The 26,791-nt window shown below is 31.3% G+C and overlaps 3 protein-coding genes across 3 annotated transcripts in view; 2 read left to right on the forward strand and 1 right to left on the reverse strand.

Moving 5' to 3' along the window:
- Positions 9,753–12,425, forward strand: LOC109345237 (aquaporin NIP1-2-like). Its single transcript, XM_019584114.1, has 5 exons — positions 9,753–9,953; positions 10,357–10,581; positions 11,155–11,352; positions 11,637–11,698; positions 11,919–12,425. The coding sequence occupies exons 1-5, from the start codon at positions 9,885–9,887 to the stop codon at positions 12,130–12,132; spliced, it is 768 nt and encodes a 255-aa protein (XP_019439659.1). The 5' UTR covers positions 9,753–9,884; the 3' UTR covers positions 12,133–12,425.
- LOC109345236 (seipin-2-like) lies at positions 13,845–16,561 on the reverse strand. Its single transcript, XM_019584113.1, has 2 exons — positions 15,361–16,561; positions 13,845–14,460 (listed from the first exon to the last, which is right to left on the reverse strand). Exons 1-2 carry the CDS (start codon positions 16,546–16,548, stop codon positions 13,999–14,001), a joined length of 1,650 nt encoding a protein of 549 aa, XP_019439658.1. The 5' UTR covers positions 16,549–16,561; the 3' UTR covers positions 13,845–13,998.
- Positions 23,493–26,791, forward strand: part of LOC109345238 — an 11,079-nt gene continuing 7,780 nt past the window's right edge. Inside the window, exons 1-2 of the mRNA XM_019584116.1 lie at positions 23,493–24,042; positions 24,693–24,884. Coding sequence (XP_019439661.1) covers positions 23,508–24,042; positions 24,693–24,884 — 727 coding nt within the window. The 5' untranslated portion in view covers positions 23,493–23,507. The remainder of the gene's footprint in view (positions 24,043–24,692; positions 24,885–26,791) is intronic.

The following is a 26,791-nucleotide window of genomic DNA, read 5'->3' on the forward strand; positions in this document are numbered from 1 at the left end:
AGTGGTTGATTTAATTTGGAAAAGGAGGATAACGAACTGCATGATGAAAAGTGACTTGGAGGCAACCAATTCAATGGTTTGATTTAACCAGAAAATGTAGTATTTGAAAAACATTGAACATATTTTTAAGAGAAGTTACTCCAATTTATTATTTGTCTTCCTTGAATATATGTTTCCCTACTATATATGAAAAAATAATGAACACGTTATTGGTGTCTAAGTTTTGGTGTTGATGTATGATTATAAACTTCCCATTTTAGTAACTCAAGTACACATTACGATCGTGAAAAAAAATAGACATTATTGTTATTCATAAAAAAGTAGACATTACCATCATTCATAAAAAAGTAGACATTATATCAATACAATTGTATTGACCTTGTGGCTGAGACCATTTTTTAATCCTTTAACCTTTGATTACCTAAGGCTCTCAAATAACTCATAAGCAATACATCACTAATGACTCAAGCAAACACTGGAAAGAAGTAAACATTATAAAAAAGAAGAAAAAAAGAAAAGAAATGTGAACGGAATTTCTAAAAGGAAAGACATATCATGGCGTTCAACATTCATGAGCACTTTTTTGTATTTAACATTCATAAACACTTTCAATTTAATTTTTATTCGATGAATAAATTTTGTATGAGCACAATGTCTGTTGAGCACAACAATTATTTAAATTTAGTCATTAAAGTAACAATTTAAAAGTAAAATTGTTTTAATACTCTGATTGATCGTCTCTAAGAATGAATAGGAATGAAATAATTCGTTAGTACTTTTCTAATCCATACATAAAATAAAGTAATTATTAGAAAGTTATTCAATATCCTTGGTCGTGTTTGTAATCGTTAAAATCAATTTTCATGTTTAATATTGTATATCATTCTATAAAAGAACAATCATTTACAAATTAATTCCCAATTTTGTTTTTGGTTCCAAACATGCTGACTTTTTGGTTTAAAATGAACGTGTCATAAACTTAGATTAATCATTGAAAAGAGTCAAATAGTCATTTATTCATAAGTGACATATGTACTTACTACTTAGACAGTTAGACCAAACAAAATCCAACGTAACAACTTACTAATAAATATAAAAATACAAATTAACCAAATAGTAAAAAAGAGGTAGTTTAATGGATGCAATTTATAGTCTCAAAGGGTCATTGCCTGCCACATAAATATTATAATAAAAAAATAAGTGGCCTAATATCTACCTTCTAGTAAAGTCTTTCTCTCCATGATTTATGGGTAAGCTCTTGCAAAGTCTCAACACTAAACATGTATAACCAATTAGTCAAACACTTGTGTATGTGACATAATAATTGGGGTGAATTGGAGGATTTCGACCAAAAAGTTCAGAAATACAACTATATTTAATTTAAATTTATAATCAAAATGTACCATGCAATAATAAAATAGAAAAAAAACATATATAATTGTAGCAAAGTTTCAAAACGCACATTGATTCAAATAAAAATATTAACAATAAAATATGTAGGAGAAAAGATTCACCTTGAGAAGAACTATCTATAAACTATTCTTTTTTTTCTCTTGGTTATCTTAAATTATTATATACTTGTTTTAAAAGAAATTGTATCTAAACCTGTTCATTCGAACTAAAAATCTAATTGCACTAATAAAGCAAAATATATTCTGGTTTAACTCATAACCCATTAGTGTTGTGATGATTCACAATTTATTATAGATCTTATAAATGGTCAACTTGGTTAAATTAGTGTCACACCTCCTAAACGTGTTCTGCCAAAGCAACAATAATAAGGCAAGAATCTATATATTATTGAGGAGCTCAATGTATGAAACTGTTACTTAATATAATGAGTGATGGTAAAAGTACACAACCTTATTATATAAACGAAGAGATTTTGTATGGTATTCAACTCGCCTCATAATCACTAAGCAATAAAGTGTTGCATGAAACTCACCACTAAAAAATAAAAATAAAATGTGAGGGGAAAAGGAAGTACTCATGTACAATGTCCAAGTATTCCAATAATATGGAGGTGGGGAAAGGAAGTCTCTGTTGGAATAGTGTTGAAATGGTGTTGTTTACTGTGTAGTGGGGAGTTCAAAAACTTGCATGCGCATTGAATCATTCTCTATTGCTTTCAACACTTGGACTTGTATTTTATTCATGCATGAAGTAGAAATTTAGAGAATGATTGATGTTAGAAACGCATTATTATGTTTTTCAATTGTTAAAAGAATCACTTTTGGAAACTTGGCTGCTGTGGCTCTTTCATTTTTCTTGTAGACATACATAGCGAAAACCTTGACAATTAATGGAGAATTTGGACAACCAAAGAATTGCTAACTTGGTCTAATTTACACATGACTAAATTATTATAGAGTTTAATATCTATGTATCGCAGTGTAAAGTTTTTTTACACTGTCAGCACATCATTTACTATTGATTTGTATTACTTTTATTTGAAAGCCGTTAACATATAAATAGTGGATGAATGTCAATAGTGTGAAAAATACTTAACAAGTCATGGTATACTTATTAAATTCATTCGCCCATTCAAGCTCATTGAAATAAGGTCGGGTGATTTACAAATATGCCAAAGGTAGAAATATGTTATCCTCCATTCAAAATTTTACCTACCTCATTTTGATGTTGTGAAATTAATTAAGAAAATATCTCCTTGATCCTTTTTAGAAGATATTTTTGTTTTTTGTTTTATCCTATTTATATGATCCTTTTTAGAGTTTCATGTACATATTATATTTCTGGTTGGGGACAAGAAAATGAAGGAAATGAATTTGTTATCAAAACATTTTTATTCACACAGACAATTTGAGTGAAAAGAGAAAATTATTTATTTCTATTAAAGAAATAATTTTGAGAAACTAGTATGGATCAAACCGAATTTTTAACATGCCGAAGAAATAAGCAGGTTTCAAGAAGAATGTTTGGACATGTGTAATTCAACAAATAATAATCTTTTTGCCATATTCAAAATAGAAATAGATAAGCCAATTTTTTTCAGAATTAAATTATATCTTTATATATACTCACAACTTCAAACATTATAAGTTGAGTAATTAGTAAATACTACTATAAAATATAAATTCACTTTGAGTAATAAGGTCTACCCTTATTCTCATAAATCCAGAAATCCAATTCATGAAAACTTTTAGGCTGGTTGGTTGAGTTGATAACTGAAGGAATGAAAAGCAGAGTAAGTAACGTGGAAGGAATTTTTTCTTCTGGTTTGCATTTAATAAAGGGAAGGAAATAAAAAAATGGAGGACTCATGCTTTTTATACTCTCTCTCCAATATTGGGAGGAAAATAAGTGGAAAGAGAGAAAAAAATGTATGCACTTAATACATTGTCACTTATAATCATGGACTCTTTAAGAAAAGTCATATAATAATAAATAATATATTAATTATATATAAATTTTTATACTTACACTAAATAAATATTACGTTTTACATTTAAAAAATTTGTTTTTCGTCGTAGACACACTAAAAAATGTCAGCAATTTACTAAAAATCTAAAAAAAACAAGAGAAAAATGTATGCAATTTCAACGTATGAGTTTTATGCAGTGTTATTGCATCATCTACCATTCATATTTTATTATTGTTAAACATGGTATCTCATCTTGGCAAAAATAAAAAAACGAAAATAAAAGAGAAAACAAAAGAAAGAAAGAAGATGCTTAAAAAAATACCTTAAAAAATATTATTATTTATCAATGAGAATATACAAAAATGGTTACCCAAATAGAATTAACCAAGTGAAAGGTAACAACTTTCTAAAACTAAGAGATAGGAATGGGCCAAACAGTAAACATAAAATAGAACAGGCCCAATGATAAAACACTAAGAAGAATGAATTTAGGAATCAACATTTTGTGAGCCGTTCTTCCTTGATTTCTTTGTGATGATTATGAACTTCATTAGTCAACTCCACGAGCCCCCATGAGTTGGGATGTGGATGTCTAACATCCCAAGCTTGGAGTATAAATTCTGGAACATGTAAGGTGACAAAGACTTGGTAAAAATGTCTACTATTTGAGATGCAATAGGAATGGACAGACGATGTATCAAACTAACAATGTGAAGAGTCGATTCATTATCACAGTACAACATCACAAGTTGAGGATGTTCAATCTACAAGTCATGCATCAAGTAAAGCAACCATTGTGCATCACATGCTGCCAAGACCATAACCCTATATTCTGCTTCAGCTGAGGATCTAGCTACAATTTGTTGCTTCTTGCTCTTCCATGAAATGTGAGAATTCCCAAGCTAAAAGCAATAACCAGAACCAAATTTTCTAGAGTCACGACATCCTGCCCAATCTGAATCAATGTATCCTTTATCTTGAGATCAGAATCTGCAGGTAGAAAAACTCCAACACTGATGGAGCCTTTAAGGTATCTTAATATTCTTTTGGTTCCCTCAAAGTGAACATTTGTGGGTTTAGATAGAAATTGGCTTAAATGCCCAACATAAAAACTAAGATCAAGTATGGTATGAGTCAAGTATAAAAGCTTACCCATGAGTCTTCTATAAGGACTAGGATCAGTTAGAGGAATACATGTTTCACAGTTAAGTAGTTTCTTGGCATATTCCATTATAGTGGAGCAAGGCTTTGATCCAAGCATACCAGTATCTTCAAGAAGATCCAGTGCATACTTTCTTTGGTAAAGTAATATGCCTTTGTTGGACCTTGCCACTTCCATTCCTAAGAAATACTGTATAGGGCCAAGGTCTTTTATACTAAACTTTGAATTAAGCAATTCCTTCATAGAGTTAATCTCAATCCTGCTAGAATAAGGCCATCCACGTACACTAGTATAGTAGTAAAACTGGAAGTAGTGAATTTAATAAAGAGTGAGTGATATGCAAAGGACCTTTGATAACCTGGCATGTTTTAGTTCATACAAATATTTTTGGAGTTTACAAACAAGGCTAGGGTGATCAATATTAAGTTCTTGAAGGACTTTCATATAAACTTCCTCCTTCAACTCGCCATGGATGAAGGGTGTGTTAACATCCAATTGATGGATGTGCCAATTTCTTGTTAAAGCTAAGGATAATATGACCCTAATTGTAGTCATTTTGACTACGTGGCTGGAAGTTTTCATGTAATCTATCCCCTCGGTTTGGGTGAATTCTTTGGCAACAAGTCTTGCCTTTTGCCTTTCAATGGATCCATCTGATCTATATTTCAACTTGAAAACCTACTTACATCCTATTTCTTTCTTATCACTAGGCAAGATTGTTATAATCCAAGCACCATTCTTGTCAAGAGCATGAAGGTCCTTTTGAATGGCTTCTTGCCAATAATGTTGTTTAATAACTTCATTGTAGCTATTTGGTTCAATGTTGGGAGAAATACTAGTGTCTATGAGTATTGGACAAGTGATCATATGATCTTTTAGATAGAGGATACCTTATTTTTGAAGATCTTGGTGAGACAGAGTGTGAAGCTGAATTATTCAAAATGCAATGATAGTCTTGAAGGTATTGAGGTTTATGTCTAACTTTGTGAGACCTTCTTGGAGTTTGGTTGTTAGTAAGGGCATTGTCTTCTTCAGTATCAGTAATTATATTGTTTTCAACAGAAGTAGCAATTTGATAGTTGGTTTCTCCATGGATGTTTATGGCAGTATTAAGTTGCCAAAGGAATGATTCAATATAAAGAACATGAGGACTAATAATTCTACTACTATTGTTATCATAGGTCAAGTGAGTATATGATTCAATAGGCATGTTTAGGTTAGGATCCTTTTCTTCATGAGATATTCCTTGAAAAAGAAAAATATGCTCATAGAAGTGTATATTTCTAGATATAAAGATTTCATGTGTGTTAATATCTAGAACTATATGACCCTTTACTCCCTTTTCAATCCAACAAAGACACATGTTTTGGATCGATGATCCAGTTTCTTTCTTTGTGAGGAAATAGTGGCAGCATAACAAAGACATCCAAAAACCTTAAGGTGAAAAATGTCTGGTTGTTTCCCATATAAAACATTGAAAGGATTATCCTTTGAGAGATAAATACTAGGTTTTCTGTTAATCAAGTGCACAACATGATTTAAGCATAATTCTAAAAGCAATGAGGCAAATCAGACTGAAAACTTAAAGACCTAGCCACACCAAGGATATATTGGTGTTTTCTCTCAACAACCCCATTTGGTTGGGGTGTTTCAACATAGCTAGTCTGGTGCTCAATCCCTTGATCTTCATAGTAGTGACTTAGGGAAAATTCCTTCCCATTGTCACTTCTTATGCATTTAACTTTCAGTCCAAATTGGGTACAGACTAGGGAAATGAAATTTCTAATTAGATTAGGCACCTCAAACTTAAGCTTTAGGAAGTATAACCATGTAAATCTGGATTTGCCATCCACTATAGTCAAGAAATATCTATGTCCAAGGGTAGTATGGATAAAAAATGGGCCCATATATCCCTATGGATCAAATCAAAAGGAGTAACAAATTCAGGAATGCTGCTACTATAAGGCAACTTCCTTTGTTTAGCTAAGTGACAAGTATGACAAGAATTTAGAATTTTATTGCATTTGAAATAAGAAAATAATTTTTGCATAATGGACATTTTATTATGAGAGAGATGGCCCAATATATTCTGCTAAATGTTATTGTCATACACAGTAAAAGAATTAACTTTCCTATTCTGTTTTTGAGTAGATATAGTAGGTAAAATCTTGATAGATTCTTGCTTTGCAAAATGACCATTCTTCAACTCGGATACACCAATCATCCTCAATGATGAGAAATCTTGAACGTGACAAAGGTTTTTGACAAAAGTTAACTGACAAAGAATGGTATTAACCAACTTTGAAACATAAATTAAGTTGTAATGAAAAGCATGAATGTATAGAACATTTGTTAAATTTAGATTGGAAGAAAACATGATACTCCCTGAAATTGTGGTGGATATTTGAATGCAATTAGTCAGGGTTACATAGATGGCATTAATCTACTTACAGGTCTGGAATTGGGAGAGTGGCCCATGTGTCTAGGTACCAATCAAAGGTTTTCGTATAATAATTCAATAAACATTTGGTACCTTTGTCATTGGAGCCATCTGCATGTGTGCTAAACTGATTTGCAATGTGAGGAGCTTTTGAGGTAAGTTGTTGTAGTATGGAAAGCATGGTCTGGTGCTGTTGAGAGGTGAAATTAACCCATGAGATCAGTCCATCATCCTTTGTCTCATTCTGTGATTCATTGTTATAATGTTCTTCTTCTAATGAAGTCACATTATTAATGCTATAGTTCTTCAAGTTATCAAGGCAAAAAGAGAAAGTACCAAATGTTTATTGATCCCATCTTGGCAAAAAGAGAAAATAAAAAATGAGAGAGAAAACAAAAGAAAGAAGAAAATGCTTTAAATAATACCTCTAAATTTTTCATTATTTATCAATAGGAATATACAAAACTATTTATAGTAACTTTTGATAGTTATCCAAATAGAATTAACCAACTAAAAGGTAACAACTTTCTAAAAACTAAGAGATGGGAATGGCCAAACACATTAAACTTAAAATATAACATGCCAATGATAAAACACTAAGTAAAATGAATTTAGGAATCAATATTTTGAGTCTTTCTTCCTTGATTTCTTTGTGATGATTATGAACTTCATTAGCCAACTCCAAGAATTATTATTGATTCTTCAAAATAAGTAATATATTTAAATGATTTATAATATATTGATATTTATAAATATTCATACTGACAGTGCATAAATATTACACTAAAAAACTAATAAATTCATGTCAATGTCATTATTAATAATAATTATATCATTTTGTCTCCATTTTATTTCTGCTTTCTTCCTAACCAAACGACTAAACAGATCATCGAATTTTATTTTCTTAACTTTTCTTTTATCATCTTTTCTTTTCTAAACCAAAAATAGTGTTAACCTCCAAAGGAAGCCATAGCTATAGACTATGCAATTAATGACAAAAAGTGAGATCAGCATAGAGTCAGAGAAATTAAAGAAATTGATTTGTGGAGTTATTTTTTGACTCAACTATATCTCATATGAACTGAATCTTTGGACTGAATGACACCTAATAATTCAACGATATAAGTTCTAACTACTTCATGTTAATCTTTACGAGGCTACTAATTAAAACATACATAGATTACCACCACCACGTGTTGTTTATCTAATAGCTAAAGCGCAAGATACTTACGTTCTTTTAAGCTCCAGATACTTAATTCTTTTTAATTATGATTTCTTAAATCAAATTATGTCATAATCATGTTTCGTGCTAATAAAAATATTTTATGTTAATTAAAAAATGAACATTAATTATTTTTTTATATTTTCAATTCAACATCATTAGTGCAAATTACAATTTAAGAAATGATTTAAGACTCAAGATCTTAATTCTAATTATTTATGATTTTACCCAACATACTTTTATTTTTTTCAAAGAAAAGTATGAGAAAAATAAACCATAATCTCTATCTACGGTTCTTCTTTGCATGTACTAGAATTAGAGTTCTTATCTATTCACGTGATCCACTTTTTAATATGAAAAATCAAAATCAAAAATTATTCAAAGGCTTCACTTTTTTTTCCAACTTTTGCCTTGCCCATCTCCAATTAAAACATTCACTGGAGCAACCTTATACATTAGACCTTTAGACAAAGTAGGTCTAAAATCATGTTCAAAATAGTGCCGAGTGCCATTACGCGGTGGGTAGTTGGACCATCTTTAATTCTCAGATTTCACCTCATAGCTACAAATATCACTTTCCATAGATATATCCTATTCAAGCTAAAAAAAAGCGTTATACTTTTTTAATAATTCATAGAAGTAAAAATGTATACTTAGTATAGTATATTAACAATGAGATAATTAGTCCAATAAATGTCCACATATAGAAATAGGTGATGTACCGGATAAAACAATGATTAAATAAATACATTAGTTCAATGGATAAAAAATTGACTCATTTTACGTAAGTAAATTCGATTTCCATTATGAATATGGAACATGTCTTAACCTAATTAATGAATGTGAGAACTTAACTAATCTAAAGTTTAGTAGTATAAAAAATATTTAGACACTTAAAATTGTTATTAAACTTTTAACAGTCATAGGACCATTTAGACACACCAAGAGAGGTTCTTTGTAAAAATATTTTAGTAAGAATTAGGTCTTTTTTTCAATTTTAAAATCAAAACAAAAAACAACAATTAACCAAACAATCTTCATCCTCTACTTCTTGAAAAAAAAAATCATCTCCATTCCTAGAGAGGTAAGTATGTATTTCTCCATTTATTTTTAATAATAAAAGTGTAATATTATTATAATTAAAATAATAAATATATTATTAAAAATTGTATTTTCAATTATATTTTAAAGCATTTAACTCTGTTATTAGAGAGTAGGGAGTATCCTACCTCCCGCTTTAAAAGTTTTCCAAATTTTTATAACTATTTTGTTAAGTCCACATGCCATGTATGTAATTGGACATGTATCTGTTATTTTAAATTCTGTCTCAGATCAATCATATTATACTATGTTAGTTAAATTTTTTTAAATATTCATAACTTTATCAGTTTTGTTTCATTGTGATTAGTCAGAGACATGGTTGGAGACATTGGTCAGGGACGTAGTTGGAGACAGAGATCTCCATCCCTAAGGTACTTTCCCATCTTGTATGGAAAAATTGAAAAGTCTCTCCATACCCCATCCATCTATTTTCGTTTTAGCACTTTTTGAGTGTCCATAAATTGGCATTGTTGCTTGCTTGGTTCATCACTTGTGACACAAACCATACCATTCTTCTGTCTCCATACCTTATTCATTCACTCATTTCCCACCTTCTCTTTCTTCTCTTACAACTTTCATGGCTGATAATTCACCAATCAATGGAAACAATGACAACGTGGTTGTCTCTATTCCTATTTGGCAGAAGGTGTCTCTCTTAACCTTTTTTTCTTCCTTCTTCTTCCTCATCTACCCCAAACACATTGAATGATGCATTTAAGTACCCCAAACACATGAAATTAATAGTTTTAGACTTATAGTATTACAGTACACCACAACTTTTTGATACTTCTATGATACAGGTTTATAAGACAACGTATCCATGTTTCTTAAACCTGAAAAGTGTTATAGAAGTATTGTGTTGTGGTGTACCAGAAACATTATAGTAATTGAATTTTTTGTTGTCTCTAATAAAATTTGAAACTTTTTGTTTTTGTTGAGGTTTATAAAATCTCACTAGTGTATAGTTTTTTTTATGAGTACTATTCATCATACATGAGATTGGAAATTTGATTAGAGAATGAGAACAAAAATGGTTTTTTTTAATGTAGTTTTTAGCGGAGGTGTTGGGCACGTACTTCATGATATTTGCAGGATGTGGGGCTGTGGTGGTAAACCTTGATAACGAGAAGGTTATAACACATCCTGGGATTTCAGTTGTTTGGGGACTTGTTGTTATGGTTTTGGCTTACACTCTTGGTCATATATCTGGTGCTCATTTCAACCCTGCTGTTACCATTGCTCATGCTTCCATCAGAAGGTTTCCTCTCAAGGAGGTAAACCAAACAAAACCTTTTTCTTCTATTTCTTTAGCATAACTAAGGGTATTATTCACCATATATCATATATGTAAATAGCTAATAGTGTCTAAATATCTTTCCCAACAAATATTTTTCATAGGAATTAAAACTTTAAACTTTTAATCATTCTAAAGATTCAATATGACCTTATACTACTAGACCAATGCATAGTTAGACTTTTTCTTCTATCTACCAATTGGCTAAGTAGTTTGGCTTATTTTGTCATTTTCCTTATATACAAGATAGGCAGCGTTTTTGGTAGCTCATTTATTGTCAACTTTTGTTGATATGAAATTGATAACGCCTCTTCTTAACATGTTTCTCTTTCCATTTTCTCTGTAGCTATTTGCTTATGCTTGAGTTAATCATACATTAAAAAAACGTTAAAAACTGTTTATCTATAGGACTTTTACAAATAAATTAGTTATTAACTATTTTAAATCTAAAATAAGTCAATACAAACATAAATGATAGAATTAAATTACAAAATGCCTCTTCCCTAGTGCAATTCTCTCTTAAATTATTGACTTATCCATTTGATTGTGGCAGGTACCACCTTATATTGTAGCTCAAATGATTGGGTCATTACTTGCAAGTGGAACACTTAGACTTATATTTAATGGTAGGAAAAACCAGTTTATAGGTACACTTCCAGGTGGGTCTGACTTGCAAGCTTTTGTGGTTGAGTTCATAATCACTTTCTACCTCATGTTTGTCATTTCTGGTGTTGCCACTGATAACAGAGCGGTAACATTTCTTCCTCTAAAACAATACTCTTCCTTGTTTGGTTATAATTAGGTATCATATATTCATTAAACATTTTGATTAATATATGTTTAGTAAATGTTGGTTGGTAAATCAACTAGCCAAACTCTTTGGCCTTAGCATTAAAAAACGTAGCTACTTAAATTGACTAATTTGTGAAGTTTTGAATTGAAGTTGCTAGAAATGTACATCAAAATCTAATTTTGAATATTCTTCAGCCCTATTTCATGGCATTTGTTTATTTATCTTACATTTTAATCCTGCAGATTGGTGAGTTGGCTGGACTTGCAGTTGGGTCAACAGTATGTCTGAATGTGATGTTTGCCGGGTATGTACAGAGACTGCTCTTACTTCTTATGATTTGAACCTACGACTTCTTGATCATAAGGCAAACAATTTTACTGTTGCACCGAGAATTGCCTTCTAATTAAGATGTTACCACTACTAGAATAAAATTAAATTATGATGTTATTACTCTTTTATAAGAACATTGCATTAATCAATAAAGTCAATTTAACTTATTTGTGCATCAAATTTATATTTGACAGCCCGATCACTGGAGCATCAATGAACCCAGCAAGAAGCTTAGGCCCTGCCATTATACACAATGAATACAGAGGAATATGGATTTATATAGTGGCACCATTTTTGGGAGCTGTGGCAGGAACATGGGTCTACCATTTCATTAGGTACACTAACAAGCCAGTGCGTGAGATCACAGAAAGTGCATCTTTCGTTAAGGGACAACGTGGAACCGTGTGATTTAAGCAAATGAAGAATTTTGTTTTTGTGGATTAGGAAACAACATTATTGTGTAATAGGATTAATGAATAGTATAGTATGATAAATCACTTGTATGGGTGGCAAATCACTAGTATATAGTGTGCCAAAAAATAACCCTTAAAACATAGCAACAGAAATGAAAATTTTAGTTTCTTATATAGTCATGTACCACCAATATTAGGAGCTCATTATCTTTTGATGATACCACCAAAATGTGGGGGCTAATAAATGAATTGTCTCAAGAGAAATAGTGAGCACTAATCAATCACCACTAATAATAGATAAAAATGTAGATATTTTCACCATTTTTTATACCCAACCCAAAAGAAGAAAGACATACTTTTAGTTTAGGTCACTTAAAACTCTTTCATCTATAATGATTTTTACATAGAAACTAAGGTTTGTTAGTAAATTTTCTGGTAGTTAATGTTTGGGGTTTGTAAAATGATATACTTTTACTTGATAGGTAAGTAATAAAATTTAACTAGATAGAGAGGGATTGAAATCTGTTGTCTCCCTCTTTTATACCACTCTATGTGTCAAGAAGATATGATTGGTCAGAATAATATTTAATAATTACATTTTTAACTTAACTAATATTTCTTCAACCAATCAGAGGTACATGGAGTAGTATAAAAAATGGAACAACAGATATGCTCCCGATAGAGAGGATCTATTCCCATGCAACCAAGGCCAAGTGGCATACTACACCATAACTTTCAACTTGAAGAACGTGAATCATAAAAGGAAAACATTGGATAAATTTTTAGGCATGCATTGATGAGAAAAAGTAAAATTATACAATGAAGAAGCTTATCTATAAAATAAGGGTGACTCAAAATGGATAAGATCAGATATGGCTGAAATGTTGAGCAAAGGCTGCGTCAAAAGATTAACAGAATCACATGAATGATATGCATTGATTCATGAGATAATGTACGTGTTGGTGTGTTTGGTTTACAAGACAACCCGTGTTCATAAAATTGATTAATTCTTGCACAAACTCAACACATTATTATCGATAAGAACCCACCAATAATTGACCAAACCGTTGGAGTTAAATGTGATTTGTTTGAGTTTATATTGATTAAATATGGGTAGGTTAAATATAATTACTTTATAAATATACAATTTTAAATGGTACAACAATTGCCTATGTTACAAAAAACTATCATGTTCAAGGTTTCATGAATGTGTCATTTTATAAAATATGGAGTTTTTTCACATGCAAATAAAGAGATAGGAATACCAATTTTCCAGTTAAATATATTTATAAGTATGAGTAAATAGCCTTATTGATCTAATGGTTTCATATTTTGGTTTAGATCTGATGTAAGTTTCAACATTGTAGCTCTTATTTATCATTTGGCCCATTGTTTTCAATACTTTGATTTGTTGTCTGCTGTATTAGGCAGTGCTGTGTTTGGTCTTTTAAATAAACAAAGCATACCAAAAATAGTAATATCAATGCACTGTCAGTGCATCATCTATCATTCATTTTGTATTACTTTTGTTTAATAAAAAGTCAATGATGATTAAATATGAACAATAAATAATGTTGTGACAGTGTAAAAACTCTTACACTATTATTGCATATATTGTATATGACTTGCAATATATATGTTACAATTTTATATAAATTACATTGTATATGACTTGCAATAAACATGTAAGTGAAATTAACTAAAAAATAATGAATAACAAAATGGACTAGTTGTTATGATGCCTCCCTAAACATAGATCACATATCAAAATATGCATGGTTAAAATGTTGGACAAAAATCTTCCACTACTGTAATGAACCCTCTAAAAAGAGTAACCTCAACTTTGTATCTGAAAGTTGTTTCAATTGGCAGGTCCACGAGCATAAGCACCCCTTTGCCTTGTCCTAGGAAAAATTATAGGCCTACAACACACTAAAACCAAAAGTAACTCCATGACAAATGCCATCATTGTGATCCATATATATATGCTTAACTTCCAAAGCCACATGACCCTCTTGAAAAAGAAAAGTTGGGACTCAATAACCAGAGATGCATCATATATTTCAGGAATGCCAGCACCCGGTTGGTATTCTGCTCGTTGCTCGAGTGTCACTTTCAAGCACGAAGTAGGCAAATCGCCTTCAACGAAACCTTTCATCTTGACATTCAAACTCTGGGTTTCAGATGCATGGCCAGTTATAAGAGGAACCATCTTGAAGAAAGTCATGAATAGGCGGATAGGCTCACTTGTAAATTTTAACATGCAAGGTTGACTTGAGCTTGCAATTGTTTTACCATTAGACAACAGGAAATCTACCTTGGCCTACAAGTCCAAAGAAGAAACTTAAAAGCAAGGAACATGAAAGTATGAACTGTAAACCAGTAATTATCATCATTGTTCTAATCATGAATCTGAAAATTAGGCGGGACTAATAGATTGAACTGCTTGAATTGAAACCATTGAGTTTACCAGTCCAGTCACAGCAGATAAACCCAGCAAAGCTATAATTGAAATTTGATGATGAACATTTCAGATGATAAATTTTTTAAAGCCAGATCACTTCATATGTATCAGAATCTTATTATTTTTACTTGGGAAAATACCATTTTAGTTCTTGTGTTCGTGTAACATGAATCTTTCCCCTTTTCCACATTCTATAACATAATAAACAAAATTTCCTAGAACTAAATGACAAAATCTTTCCCTGAATAACCAATTCAAGGAGCCAAAACAAAATTTTTTAAAGCACAATTAAGTGGATTCCTTCCTTTCTTTATTTATTAATTTAAAAAAACTAAGCATGACTTTAAGGTCTGGGTCTTGTGTTTGTGTGTAATACTAATTGTGATTGCAATTAGTCAATAACATAGGTACCATTTGGTGTGTGGACAGACTAGGATATATAGGGATATTGTATTTTGTTCTCTTTGGTTCCAACCTTTTAATGTTCTACATTTTAATCTCATGTTTTGTTTTAGTTGAAGACTACAATAAACATAGAATAAAACTAATTTGTTTTGTTCCGTCTTATTCTAACAAGTCTACCAAACTTTAGCTATATATATCACTGGTTCACTACCATTGGGTTTGTACCCTATGCATTTAAATTCAGGGAAGATCTGGACAAATAAAACTACATAACAATAAACAAAAAAATTGAATGGAAATTCATGGCAAGCCAAATATTGTTTAGATTGAAATGAATGAGATAAAGATATGTACCTGAAAGATCCCAAGATTTCTGTTGTATCCTGACTCTGGCACCTTCAATGAAACAATAACTTGCACTTTATGCTTAGAAGGTATAACCCTTTCACCCACCCACTCCCCAACTTGAATTTCATTCTCAGAATCTTTGGCTGCATTAACAATACCATCACATGATATTATAGGCACATATGCCACAGGACTATGTTTGGTGTAATCAAAATTCAAAACTTGTCTAATCTGAATTGGCTTCTCCACTAAGAACTTCATCAAAAAACCACTAAACAAAAACGACGAAACCAATAGACCGAACAAAATGCAGCAAACATAGATTGACCACAAGAATCCCCATCCACAACGAAATGCCACGCTCCAAATTGATACATTCTCCTTAAAGAATCTTTCAACCTTTGGACCAATGCACCAAAACACAATGCGCCATGCTCTACCGAAAATGCATATCCAAAAAGCCTTACCTTTTCTCATTGTCCCAAAAGGGTCAATGAAAAACATGCAACAATTAAATATGAACAAAATTGGATAAGTCACAAACATAATAAACAACTTTATTTGAAACCCTATTGTCTTAATCACCAAACTCCCTATGAATTCGACAAAACTCGAAGACGAGTCACCGAGTTGTGATGTCGAGTCAGCAGAATTGTCGAATTCACCATCGTTCATAGCTGTAGTTATGATTGATGACGATTCTTCATTATTCTCAGTCAAATTGAAAGCTGCGTCATGCTTTAAATCGCATTTATCAGCCAAATTCAAAGCTTCATCATGCTTCAAATCGCATTTCTCATCCAAATTCAAAGCTTCGTCATGCTTCAAATCACGTTTCTCAACAAAACTCGTAGTGGCGCCATGCTTTTGATCGTTTTTCTCAGAAAAAACCTCATCTTCCTCGGAAAATTTAAGATTTTTATGAATTTGGAAGCTCGTTTTCGCACCATTATTGAAATCGCTCTCGAAAAAGGTGGGAGAATCACAACTCGGCTCTGGCAATTCCATAACAGGAGAAACACGACGTATTGGGCGGCGGCGGATGGTGGTGGCCGGAGATGATGGTTGAGGATCAGAAAGCGTTGAAGAGGAGGCAGAAGGTTCCGGCGAATGATCGGCGGTGAGATTGAAAGAAGGATCATGCGCGTCGAGGAATAGGTGGTTGTCTTCATGGTTTGAAGGTGATTTGTCCATTGAAGAAGATGTTTAGATTTTGTCCCAAAAAATCACTTTTTTAATTAATAGATTTTTCATGTACTTATTTATTGTGTTAGATTTGGTTGGATGGAATGGAGGGGATAAATTTAGTTTCTACTATTTGGGATATATTTAGAAAAAATAATGATGAACTATTCTATTAAAAGTCTTGTATTCTTTCTTCTAAATTAGAGTGGAACTTGTAGAATGGAAAAATTCAAATAACATAGATATTGGTTCTTATGCTGGAATGAGGTAAAGAGTATGCTAAAAATGTGGTCAAGGATAGGAGTTGTTCAGAAATCAGCTTTACATTATTAAAAAATGTTATGATTTGTGAATTTATGCTTAACAAAAGTTTTGATTTTCATTTTGGATTGTAATTTTTAGTCTAAAACTCTTTAAATATATTCCTTTCTATATACCTCAATTTTTTGTATTTTACATAATTCTCTAAACCACGTGATTTCAACAATCCACATGTTTAGGCATTTTCAATAACCATAGCTCTCAGTAATTTTTGGGTGCTTTAATTTGATTTGATTTATAAATAAGCATTTCTAGTAAAATATGACTAACACAAAATCTCTATAGGAATTATGTTGGAGTTGAAGGAGAATGAAAAGAAAAGATTTAAGAACTCTCTCATGAATGTATTCTATACTTTAGTTTAAAAGTGCTCATCCCATTGTAGTAAAACCTTGTAAACAAAATCTTAGAAGTGGTAATTTCCTTGCAATATTATTAAAATTGGATCAATAATGGCTTAATGATTAGTTGATTTAGTGTTAGATATTTATGTAACGACAAGTGCACCGTATCGTACAAGTAAAAAAATCCGGGATATCGTCCTCAGGAAGCAGAGTGAATTTACACTAATTCCTACCAGAATTAGTTGAGCAATATTTACAATAAGTTTTTATAAAGATTTTGTTTCTATGTAAAAAGATTTGTAAATTATACAGAAAGCAAGTAAAATAAATTGGGATCGAAATGCATCATTCTTTCCCAATGACATCCATGGATTCAATTCCAAGTGAATTACGAAGTTACTGATTCAGATGCGCATGTCATTCGAATCATTCACATCAATTCTTTGAGTGTAAAATCATTAGATAATTGCTCAAATGTCAATTCCTTGAACATTTGACCAATTAATTAGCATTAAGTTTCATGTAAAAGCAATTCATACATCATTCTCCATTCCTAGAATAATGATGTATGAAGGAAGATGATCCAGGTTCGGTATCAAGTTTAATTTCCCAATCAAACTTGAACATAAGAACAAGAACTTAGTAGCAAATTAAATTTATGCATTAATAATGGGATGAACTTTCCAAAATCAAATAACTATTACAATGAAATTGAATCCAGGAGTACAAAGGTTAGAAGATTACATTTCGAATCTCACAGCAAGATCTAATCACTCATTCTCGCCATTGCAACGCTCAAATCATGAACTAATACAAAGAATCATGTGAAATAGAATCATTTCCACGATTTCTATCCTATTCTCTCTATATTTCGTGCCAAGATTTTCTTCAAAAGTGTTTTCGATAACCGCCTCCTTTTCCAGAACTGTCTATTTCAGGCCTAACTGCTACACTCTCACTCAAGCTAGGGATTCTCGCTTGAGCGAGAGAAAATGACTTTCCATACCTGATCACCTCGCCCGGGCGAGAGAAGATAACATTTTCCTGCTTGATCACCTCGCCTGAGCGAGGCTCTCTCGCTTGGGCGAGAGAGAAACAGTGAGTTTAGCTGTTTTTGGTCTTGAATAGCGTCCATGCGATAGTCCCTCGCTTGGGCGAGGGATGTCAGTGTTTTCTGCTGATTTTCCTCTGCATTGTCGCTTGAGCAATCATTCCCTCGCTTGGGCGAGACTTGTGTTGTTCAAAACCTTAATCTTCTCTTTTTTCTCTCCTTTATTCATCATATCTTAACCTACAAACAACAACAATTACTTAAATTCCTAAACAATACAAAATTACTAGATTATTAGGATTTGTATGCAATTACATCATAAATCTACACAAAGTGCCTCTAAAACATATATATTTAATTAACATTTTGGCACTTAACATTTAGTGGACACAAATTGCTCTTAGTGTAAGTGTTAAACTTACTCTTGATCATAGACGATCGCTAGTCGCTCTAAAGGCCAACCTAGTTATGAATAGTCACAAAATAAGGCTTAGTTAGTATTTACTAGGCTAGAAAACCTTCTTTCACATTGTCTTAGTAGGAGACATGTTCATATTGTTTCTCAAACGGAAAAAGTAATTTAACTCCACAACAATCTCTGATTGCTGAAAGAGACAAGGTCGCAACACCCATAATGATAAGGAACCTCCTCATGCATGGAATGTAGATCACTCCACTCTACAGCTTAAATAAACAAAGCTACTCATAAGGAGATCATGTATATTCTCATTCTACTTTCTCTCTATCACAAACCCATAAATAATGACCTGAGTATCAAAATCTATTTTTCAGAACTCACTCAAGGCATTCCAAAACCAACAATAATCATCCTTCTAACAATTATCTTCCAACACCTAAAAACAAATTTAATTTATCATTTTGTGGCTTTTGCCTTTTTTAGATGAAAACAAAATTTTCTAGACTTAGGATTAATTGACATTTGACACCACTTTATAGTTTAGACTTTCTTTTCCCTCAATCAAATAAGTTTATTTATATATATATATATATATATACTACATTTTGGTCAATTTTTAAGGGATTCTATGACATATTGAGTGAAAACTCCCCTCAAAATACAAAATAAGGGAGATGAATATCTGTTTTAAACTAATAAAGAATTATGGGCATCATGGTAAAACTCAATGATGCTATTAAAATAGTTGAGTTTTTGTTATTCGGTTGGTTAATTTGGTTAGGGTAGTTAGTGTTTTCTTCCCTTTATATAGATGATTCAATGTAACTTTGGAATTCAATTCAATTCAATAACACATTTCTCATTCTTTCTTGTTCATCAAGAATCTCTCTTATCCATGCCTACTACCATTTTAACATGGTATCAGAGCTAATTATTTCTCTTTGATTGATTGCTTCTGCTTATCATACTTCCTTTCCAAGATTCATCAAAAGTTCAACAAAGAATCATCAAGAATCTAGCCAAGAAGTGTCATACCTTTCTTGCATCTGAAGCTATCATCAAGCAAATTTAACGTCTTCTGGGCTTCGGTTTAAGCAAGTTGTGCAATGGATGAGAAGCATAACTTCCAGAACGTACAACTTAGTCTCAAGTTCCTTGTCTCCTTATTGAAGAAGAAAAAAGGAATTGAGGCAGTATTTTCAGGTTTGGATGAGGACATTTTCAATGGCATGTTCACAACAATATTTGTTTCTTTCAATTACCTTCTTTCATCTTTTATCAATGACAACAAGAATCTACACATTCTTTCATCTATTACTCCCATTTATTTCTCATTTCTTTATTACTCTAGTTTCTTTACCCCTCTTTCTCTCTCATTAAACACACAACATTATAGTGTGTAATTTTTTCCTCATTGAAGCAACATATAAGGATCAAGATTGAGGTTCATCTCATTTATCTCTTTCATCTGTTATGATTGATTTGCTTCTGTCAAATAAATGGTTAAACATCGGATGAAATTGCTTCTGCCAAATGGTGGTTAAGCGCCAGTATTGTTTCACGTTCAGATTTCAAGACTGGGAGACAAAGATTCGCTCACCAGCAAGAAGGGGTATTTGAGTATATCATCGTATTCAACACAATTATTTCAAGCTTTGAATGCTTGATACATTCCAGCTTGCGGGGGAATATTAAAATAGTTGAGCTTTTGTTAGTCGGTTAGTTAATTTGGTTAGGGTAGTTAGTGTTTTCTTCCCTTTATATAGATGATTCAATGTAACTTTGGAATTCAATTCAATTCAATAACACATTTCTCATTCTTTCTTGTTTATCAAGAATCTCTCTTATCCATGCTTACTACCATTTTATCAGATGCAGTTTTCACTAATAAATGAAAGTGACAAGTCATTTTGTACTATAAAGTGTGTAACGTATACATGTAAAAATCTAATATGACTTTGCTTGGAGAAAGACTCAGAATCGATACTATCCAAAGCACCAAATCCGTATTCTTTATATGTGACAAGCCAAAGTGAATAAGCACTTCTCTTTTCAGTTTTTTAACTTTTCCAATCTGTCATTTCCTTTTAAACTTCTGCATATTTATTTGAAAATAAATAGCTGGAGGGAAAAGTTCAAACGCTTTAATCAAAGAGAGGGAATGAGATACTTAACCCTGATTGATGACAATAAAAATAGACAATCTTCATCATCCTTCTCACTTTTGTATGGAATAACTTAATATGGAATGAAAAAAAGGTTGGTGACCTTAGTAGAGTTTAGAAAAGATAAATATATGAGAAAAAACATATGAGTTTTATACAGTATCAGTCTATGAATATATTATTATATATAATCTTAGAATACTTTAAATTATTTGTATATGTTGTTTCTTATTTATCATTTATTGATGGTAAGAAGTGAATACCATTAAAATGTGTATCATATCTTATTTGAATAATCAAAACTAAAATATAATATACAATTTTTTTTAAAGTGATTATATCAATATGATTGATTAACTTTTAAGCTGAAACAAAACACATATGTAAACTTATAATAAACTGGCATGACCAGTGTTATAAGTGTCGCAGGTTTCAAAAAAATCAATTTATATCTTCTATATAATTATCATATACCCAACCTAATACCATTAATAAGAGTATAAAATATATGTATTAAATAAAAATTAAACTAATTTCTACATTTTAGATTATACAATTTGATAATACATCGATTGATTTGAGATATAGTAATTTTGGGACTGATGATTTCTGTTATTAAAAATTGAATATAAGTAGTCAAATGTTATTATACTAAAAAAAGTTAGTCAAAATGTTTCTATTATAATGTAAAAGACTGGTTAATAAGGAAATGTAAGTAGGAGCAAGTAAGAAAAAAAGTTTCTGATTGAATAACCAAGTCAAGTCATGGTCAAAGTCAAAGAAAACAAATGAAATAACATAATATGTGTGAGTAAAAATTTAGGAAGTAAATAATAGATTCACTCATGCATAGATACTATTTTTTCAGTAATCAATTTTAACCAGTTTTACCTGAATTTTAATTAATATATATAGTAACATTAGATTTGTCTATTATATTCAAAATTATCCTTCATCATTAAAATTCATTCTCTTTCTTTTTCCACTTATTTAAAAAAATTATAGAACCTTCTCATACTTTTGTATTCCATTAATAAAATATTTTTATAAAAAAAATAATGTACTCAAGAAAGGTATATCTTATAAAACAAAATTCTCAAAGGATGATGTAAAAAGAACAAGATAGAATATTAAAGTTTAGAGAGATGATTCATTTACTCTAGAAGTGTTAAAATGTGGTAATAGCCATGAAAAGAAAGCTTCTTGATTCATCAAGAAGTGTATAAAAGAAAGCTTAAAGAAAGAAGAATGAGAAACAAAGATTGATAATATCCTCATTGAATGAATTGAGTTGATTGTATAAGAAGTGAGCTAATATGACTTATTTATACAAGAGAAAAGAATGAAAAGAAAGCTTGTAAAGCAAGTAACTAACATAAACCTAATTTGCTAATTCCTCACTTTCTAACCAACTATTATCTTTCAAAATAACCTATCATATATCTTTAATATCCTCCCTCAAGCTCAAGCTGGTGAGTGATTTTTTTTTTACTCTCCAACTTGGAATTGATTTGAAGCTTGATTTGAAGTAATAACAACGCTTAACCACCCATAGCAGAAGCTATATCATCACACGCTTAACCATTCATAGCAGAAGCTATATCTTTGCTTAACCACTATGAACAGAAGCTATCCATCCAATGCTTAACCATCCATGACAGAAGTTATATCTGAGCTTAACTATCATGGATAGAAGCGAACCAACCATTGATGATGAAAGAGAGAGAACGGATTAGAATCTTAATCCTAATGAGATGCTTCTATGATGAATAAGAAAGAGGGGTAAATGATGAATAATAAGAAAAGGATGTAATCTTGTATAAGATAAATTGGTCATGATACTCCATTCTTGAAGAGCTTGAGGATATCAAGAAGCTAGTTTATGCACTTGAAAAGAATTCTTGACCAAAAAACAAACTCCTTTGATCTTAATTTGAAGGTCGATGAAGAAGGTGATAATGAAGAATTTAGGGTCATATGTTGAAAAGAAACATTGAATGCTGAAGAACAACACATGTTCTTGATTGTTGAAGTTTTCCATGAAATCCTTCATGGAATCATAAGTGGAAGCTATCAAAAGATAATTATGTTCTGATACTATGTTAAAATATGGTAAGAGCCATGAAAAGAAAGCTTATTGATTCATCAAGAAGTGTATAAAAGAAAGCTTAAAGAAAGAAGAATGAGAAACAAAGATTGATTATATTCTCATTGAATGAATTGAGTTGATTGTATAAGAAGTGAGCTAATATACTTATTTATACAAGAGAAAAGAATGAAAAGAAAGCTTGTAAAGCAAGTAACTAACATAAACCTAATTTGCTAATTCCTCGCTTTCTAACCAACTATTATCTTCCAAAATAACCTATCATATATCTTTAATAAGAAATAAGTTAAAAAAACTTAATTCACATCTTAATAATTTATTCTATAAAAATCTAATAATTCAAATTTATTGACAAATTCAAATTATGTGAATCATTAAATTTTCATAAAATAGATGACTAACATAGAAAATATGTTTTATTTTTTTAAACATTAACTTAAAGTAGTGTATAGAATAAACTAAGAAACATTTGACACTAAGATCATTATAAAAATAAAGAAGGGGACATATTTTGCAACGTGCTAGAGTAGACCAATCATATATGGAAAGTGCAGAGAGAGTAATGAACATGGACATGGAAAACATAAACAAGTATCTATTCAGAATTTGTATGGAAGGAGAATGGAAGAAAGTAATTGAAATGTACAAAAACGACAAGACTAAGAGAACACACAAGGCCAGAATAACAAGGTCAGGGGACACTTGCATTCATGTTGCTGTTTCTAATGAGAAAGAGGATGTAGTGGAACAACTTGTGAACCTGATTTGTTTGGTGGGAGAACAAGAATCATTGAAAATTCAGAATGAAAGAGGGAACACAGCTTTGCACTTTGCAGCATCAATGGGTAGTTTAAAAATGTGTAACCACATTGCTAGGGTTGATCCTTCTTCATTGGTGAGTATTCGAAATGTTGATGGTGAAACACCTCTTTTCTTGGCTGCTCTTCATGGAAGAAAACAAGTGTTCATGTCTCTTCATCATTTATACCATAGGGATCTTCCAAATATTCCAGTTAACTACTCAGATTGTACAAAAATTGTCACAAGAAATGATGGTGATACCATTCTTCATTGTGCTGTTGCAGGAAATTATTTTGGTATGAGTAATTGTTCTTTTTCTACCCTTTATTCTCAAGACAAAACTATTAAGTTCATAGTGTATATCATTTTTTGATTTCAAAATTATTCTTTAAGTTTTGTAATAAAAAATAGGTCTTTTCAGTTAACATCTTTCTATACCTTCGTCTTTTTGTTAGAAAATATGCTAAACCTTATTAAAATGTAAAAAACTTATTGAACCAAATAGAAATAAAAAATTAACGTAAAATATGAATTTAATAGTTTTGAGAAAAATAAAACAAGAACATATTGAATTCAATTATACATTTTAAAATTTTGTCTAATTCATATTTGACAAATTCACGGATATATTTTTAGTGTTTCTTTAATTTATACTTCAAATGCCTGTTTTTATGTTATATGTGATTTAGTTTAATTTGATATTTATATATGTTGGCATGTATAATGTATATATCGTTTATGTCTTGGGAATTTCTCTTAAGGCAAGCAGTTCAAGAAAAGTATATTTGAGAGTCAAACAAAAGTTAACATAGAAGTGAAACAAACTATCTCAAAGGATGAGGAATATCTAAGTCTTATAAACAATGATATACATATATTTGTAAATATTTATTATATCTCAAAAGTAAGTTATCACAAGATTGTGTAATTTGTATAATTTTGACAGATTTAGCATTCCAAATCATTCACATATATGATGAACATCTTGCGAAGTGGAAGAAAAAGGGAGGATATGATGAACATCTTGCAAACTCGAAGAATAAGGAAGGATTCTCTCCTCTTCATCTTTTAGCAAGTAAACCTTCTGCTTTTAGAAGTAGTAGCCGCTTTGGACGATATGAAAAAATTGTTTATGAAGGTAAGGGTTCAGACATATAAATAGATAAATATACATAAGTGGAAGAATAAAAATTTGTTGTTCCAAATCTTGTTTTATACATTGTTTTACACTAATAATAATAAAATATAAAATAACAATTCTAGTTGACACAATTTAGTAAAATTTTTGCTTATAAAAAATAGTTGAGGCAATTTTAGTTGTGATTACTAAAAGTATTATTAGATGTCTCTCATTACTATGTCTTAAAAGAATTTTATGACAATTTTATGGCTCTCTTTAAGGGCATTTTATGTCACTTTTATGGCTTTGTTTCCAAGCATCCAATGCTTGGAATCCAAGATACCAAGACTTTGCTTGCCTATAAAAGGACACATATAGAGAGCTTCAAAATCATCTTCACAACACACAACATCTCTTTCATTTACACATATATTGTGAGTGCATTCTTGGTGAGAATTCTTGTTCCATTTGAGAGAGTATTTGTGAGAAAAATATTGTCATTTGTCCTCATCATTATAAGAGGATTTCTTGTACTCTTCTTTTTTACATAGTGGAATTTTGCTCTTGATCGCCCGTGGTTTTTTTCCTCTCACACTGAGGGGTTTTTCCACGTTAAATCTTGTGTGTTATTTTCTTTATCCTTTACTTGCTTCTCTTTTGTTCTCAATTGATTCAATCCTGTGCTTCCGCATTGTGCTCTAACCTTAACAAGTGGAATCAGAGCTCTTACTAAATTGAGAATTTCAAAATGTCTACAAAATTTGACATTTAGAAGTTTGATGGCAAAATTAGCTTTTCTATTTGGCGAGTCCAAATGAGGGCCGTTCTTATCCAGAGCGGATTAAAGAAAGCTTTAGATGGGAAGTCAAAGAAACCAGTTTCCATGACCGATGATCAATGGGACGAGTTGGATGAAAAGGCGCTTTCAACAATTCAACTTTGTTTGTCGAAGGAGGTTCTTCGTGAGGTTGCCAATGAAGAAACCGCTGCGGCTTTGTGGCTGAAGTTAGAAACTTTATACATGACCAAGAGCCTCGCAAACAAGCTTCGTCTCAAAGAACGGTTATACACCATTCGTATGGTTGAAGGTACTCCTATTCAAACTCATCTTGATGAGTTTAATTCTATTATTATGGATATGCAAAATATTGATATTAATATTGAAGATGAAGACAAAGCTGTTTTGTTGGTTGTCTCTTTACCTTCTACCTATAAGCACTTCAAAGAAATCATGTTGTATGGAAATAATGATACCTTATCCTTTGAAGATGTTAAATCTAATTTATTGTCCAAAGAAAAATTTGATCTTGAAGTTAATTCTGTGGACAAGGGTGAGGGCTTAAGTGTTCGAGGTAGAACTCAAGAAAAAGGGAGTACCAATTATAAAAAGTTCAGATCCAAATCCAGAGGTCGCAAATCCAACAAAACTTGTCGCTATTGCAAGAAACCGGGGCATGACATTCCTGATTGTTTTATCTTAAAGAAAAAACAAGAAAAACAAGATAAGGGAAAATTTCAACAATCCTCTGAAGCTGCTAATATTGAAGCCAATTCTGACGGTGATATTCTTTTATCTGTTGTCTCTTATAATAATAGGAGTAAAACAGAATGGATTCTTGATTCTGGATGTACTTTTCATATGTGTCCTTATAAGGACTTATTCACCACTTTTGAACATGTTGACAGTGGTGTTGTTTTGATGGGCAATGATACCCAATGCAAAGTTGCAGGAATAGGTACTATTCAGATCAAGGCTCATGACGGTGTTGTCAGAACCTTGGCTAATGTCCGCTATTTTCCAGATTTGACGCGGAACTTAATTTCTCTTGGCACCCTAGAGTCTCTCGGGTGTAGGTATTCAGCTGAAGGTGGAGTTCTAAAGGTATTGAAAGGTGCTATGGTATTATTGAAAGCTAACCGGATTG

The sequence above is a fragment of the Lupinus angustifolius genome, chromosome LG04, assembly GCF_001865875.1.
Source record: "Lupinus angustifolius cultivar Tanjil chromosome LG04, LupAngTanjil_v1.0, whole genome shotgun sequence".
NCBI lineage: Eukaryota > Viridiplantae > Streptophyta > Magnoliopsida > Fabales > Fabaceae > Lupinus > Lupinus angustifolius.